The sequence below is a fragment of the Gavialis gangeticus genome, unplaced genomic scaffold (assembly GCF_001723915.1).
Source record: "Gavialis gangeticus isolate Ggan-Ray unplaced genomic scaffold, GavGan_comp1, whole genome shotgun sequence".
Classification (NCBI taxonomy): Eukaryota; Metazoa; Chordata; order Crocodylia; family Gavialidae; genus Gavialis; species Gavialis gangeticus.
In genome coordinates, this window is record NW_017728993.1 from 47,492,183 (window position 1) to 47,496,364 (window position 4,182).

Consider the following 4,182-nt stretch of genomic DNA (forward strand, 5'->3'; position numbering starts at 1 on the left):
TTTTCTTAGCATCTGAATTTTTACGAGTTCACATTCCCTGATTTTCTGTTTCTTTTCTGTATGATGCAAGGACAGAATATAGATTGTTATTATGACCACAAACAAAAATTGAAAACCAAAAATATTAACAAAATTTTGTAAAATGTATCATTTATAAATGACATTAAGACATCATACAGCATTAAGAAATGACAGTTAACTTCTGTGATCTTCCACTTAGGTACATCCCATGTTGGGGGCTATTCCCATGAAGCTGTGGTATATGCACTACAAAAATGTGGCATTCGTCATATTGATACAGCAAAAAGATATGGCTGTGAATCCCTTCTTCAGAATGCCATCAAAGAAAGTGGTGTGAAACGGGAAGATCTCTGGATAACTACCAAACTCTGGCATAGTGACTATGGCTATGAAAACACAAAACAAGCCTGCTTGGAATCATGCAGAAGACTTGGTGTTGAGTACCTTGGTAAGAAGTTTTTAATATTGTTAATTTACTATGCCTTCCACATGAGAGAGAAACTACAGAGGTCAAATTCTGTTCTTGTGACATGTTTACACAATGGAGCCCAACCTTTTGGACCCATGGGCTGGATCAGTATGCAGGGATTAGTTTGTGGGCCAGATCACCTGCAGGGTCAGTGCATAAGGTTGTTCCATGGGTGAAACTGCACATGCTGGCCTGACTCCATGCACTGGATTGGACTGTGTGCTGGCCTGACCCTCTCTGCTGGATCCAGCCACTTGCTGGCTGGACCCTGTGCACTGGAGAGTGGCAGTTGTTACTGCCACCACTTTCCTGTCACCAAATTTCTGGGCTTGTGAGGAGCCTTGCAGGCCAGATGACATGGCTCCATGGGCACTTGTGGTTGAATACCACTGTGTCTGCAGATCTCTTGTCCCATTTGATCTTTGTGTAATTCACAGGTTTGTAACTGAGAGCACAGAATGTGACTCTACAGTTTTAGCTGTTGCAGAATCTTTTAAAAATGAGTTAAACTGCTTTTTGCAAAATTATATTTAAGTGTAACATTGATCTGGAGATCAGCTATCAAAACAGGTCAAATGCATGGTTAAGGAAACATGACTTCAAAAAATTTAAAATAAATTCACAAATGCCTGGTTTCTTGTATATTGCATTATAGCTAATTAATAAAATTTCAAATTCAAAATGTGGGAGTCATCCTGGATAATGTTGTCTTTTACATGTTCTCTACTATTATTAACACGTTATTTTTTTAGCAGGTTACTTTGTTTTTGTCTAATGCCATGGACTTAGGTAAAACTTTTAAAAGCTCCAAAATGACTTAGAATTGATGGCCCAATTGATTTTCAAAGGGACTTGGGCACGTTTAAAAATGTTTCCTTTGTGGTCTATGTATAATATGTACAAGACGGCTAAAATAACTGTCACCAGAACTCAGAGGTTAGTGTATGAGACAAAAAGCTGAAGTAGTAATATTTTCTATCTTGTGACAGAAGTAGAGAGATGTGAAAGACAAAAATATTGAGATGTAATTATTTTAATCTCTCTTCCAAATTGGAAAGAGAGAGTTTAAAAAAGTGGGGAGAAAAATGAAAATAGCAGTATCTAAAATTATTGTGTTGGAAAAATGTAGATCAAAAAGTTAGTAGTGATCTCCCAAAACAGAATAAATGTAACAGTCAAACTTTATCTATGATAGCACTGAAAACCTTCCCTTTGTTTCTTCTTCTGTCTCACCATTATCACTGATAAATTAACTGGAAGGCAAAAATGAGCAACTTTTGTAAAAATAAGATGGGTTTTGCAGAATAGCTTACTGATTGTAGTTGGGTACAGGGTTCATTTGAATATGTTGGAAAGTAAACAAAAATATTCTAGCAATTTGTCAGAAGCAGGATGGTATTTGCACTAAAATGTGTCATTTGTCTGCGGATACATGTTCTCTGTTCACTCTGTGAATGTGTCCATTTATCACTTCCTGCACCATTACAGACTAACGTCAAATGTGTTAAAAACATTTCCATATTTCTGTCAAGTGCAAATACAGATCATTGGTGGGGAGGGTGCTTTCATAAGCAAAAAGCTGCAATCCATGACTTTGTCCTCTGTCCAAATTAAGAAGTAACATGTTTCCTCTTCACTGCTCACTATTTAGTTCATCTGTTTTGTGTTTGCCTTTTTTTATTCTTGCTGTAGCACTGGGGTTGAATGCTGATGAGAGAAAAATTGATCCAACTCCAGGAAATAATTTTTGGGTCATTTCTTTGACTATTGTAATCTGCTTTATCCTTTGTGAATAGTAGTTTAAGCACCTGTACAAACAAATAATCTGCATAGACATGATGGTTGATTCAAGCGTATTTGCACTGAAAAAATTAATTTCAGGGAACAGAAGTTCTCTAATTGCTGTTGCTATGTATGTCCTGAAATGGTGGGGGGAGTGGAGGGGAGGATGAGAGAGAGAGAAGCAAGTAAGCAAGCACACCCTTGTATTGGTTAGATGTGTTCCAATCTGAGTCTTCTGCCTTACAACACCATTGACATATTTGAGTTACTAGTGACTTTCACCAATATAAGTTACTTCAGGATTAGATCTTTAAGTTTTATGGGCTAACATGTGCCATTTAGCTACAGCATTGCAGTGAGAGCAGTAGAAAGCTGTATCTTGCAGAGGTGGGTCCTGGGGGATCCCTTCCCCCTTCTGCCACTCAGGTTGATCTGGGCACAGAGAGAACCCCAGAACCATTCATGCCTTGCTCCAGCCTCAGGCTCTGGCTGGGAGCAGGCACTGGAAGAAGGAACTTGTGCACTGCCACTGTCACCCTGGCTGATGCAGGCGCCAGGGGATCCCCACATCTTCTCTCACCTGTGCTGCAGGGAGTTGGGTGCACAGGGAGCAGGCTCAGCCAGGGACAGTGGTAATGGCATGCAGGTTCCTCCCCTAGCACCTGCTTCCAGCCAACGGACAGACACTGGGGGGAGTGGGGGACGACAGCCGGGGAGCCTGTGCTGAAAGGAGGATCTATATGCCGCTGCTGCTGTCCCTATTGGAGCCTTGCTCCCTGCACAGTTGTTCTCTGCGGCATGGACAAGAGTAAGTCAGAAGCAGCTGAGCCCTGCACCCTCCCACCTCCAGGTCAGCCAGGGACAGCAGCAGTGGAATTGGAGAAGTGTGGCTCCCTTACCTTTGTGTACCTGCTCAGCTCCCTGGTGTCCTGTGCTGACCTGGGGGCTCCAGCCATATGTCCACATTTCCCCCATGGTCTGAGGGGCAGTGTGCTGCATCCCCCTTTAGGAAATCCTAGATGCTCCCATGATACCTTTTCAGAGGCTTTTAAGAGTTATTATACATCAAAGAGGCAAGATGACTTCCAGGGTCCCTGGGTATATGTGGGAATACACAAACTATTACACAACTACAAGGGGTACAGCATATTTCCCCTTATTTGCCAACCAACTTTGTTGTTGGGACTCTGGAACCACTATCTCCTGCTGTATCCCAGCCCTCCATTCTACATCTCAGGCTTGATGTACCCCCCGGGAGAAAAAATAAGGATGGCAATTTAATTTAAATAAAATAATAGTACTTGATGTACTCCCTGCCCTGTTGCCCTCCCCCCAGGGGCCTCCATAGCCCAGAATGGGACAGTGGAGCAAGGTAGGGAGGTGTGGTACTGTGGCTGCTGCCACCAGAACCCCCACACCAGCCATGCTGCCATGCCAAGGTGCCTCTTGCCCACCTGACAGCAGCTGGGGGGGCATAATGCGACACTGCTGCTGCCCCTGCTGCTTGCAGGTGGGCACAGGGCACCTCATCATGATGACAGGGCTACCAGCAATGGTGGTGTCATTAGTGGTAGCACTGAGCCTCTCTGCCAAAGCTCCAAGTGGAAGGACAGCAGGTCAGGGAGCTCCAAGCCTCCATTCTCCACCCCCTCCCGCCCCCAGGCTCTACTCAGCTCTGCTTCGGCTGTGACCCCCATGAGGGAACCAGCATATCAGGGCTGCTCACTGCCACAAAGCAAAGAGGGGGACAGCTGGAGCTGGACCCACATCCTGGTGAGCAATGGGAGCAGGAGGAGCTCTGATTTTCTATGATGAAAAAAACAAAATCAAATGCCAAAATATGTATGTATTTAGAATTTATTTTATTATAATGATTGAGGCATGGTAGGCTTCCAAATTGCTTTAAAATT

At 43.4% G+C, this 4,182-nt stretch overlaps 1 protein-coding gene across 1 annotated transcript in view; it reads left to right on the forward strand.

The window, feature by feature from the left end:
• The window catches only part of LOC109286889 (uncharacterized oxidoreductase ZK1290.5-like), a 62,932-nt gene that overhangs the window by 6,576 nt on the left and 52,174 nt on the right, over positions 1–4,182 (forward strand). The window contains exon 2 of the mRNA XM_019501698.1: positions 221–469. Coding sequence (XP_019357243.1) covers positions 221–469 — 249 coding nt within the window. The remainder of the gene's footprint in view (positions 1–220; positions 470–4,182) is intronic.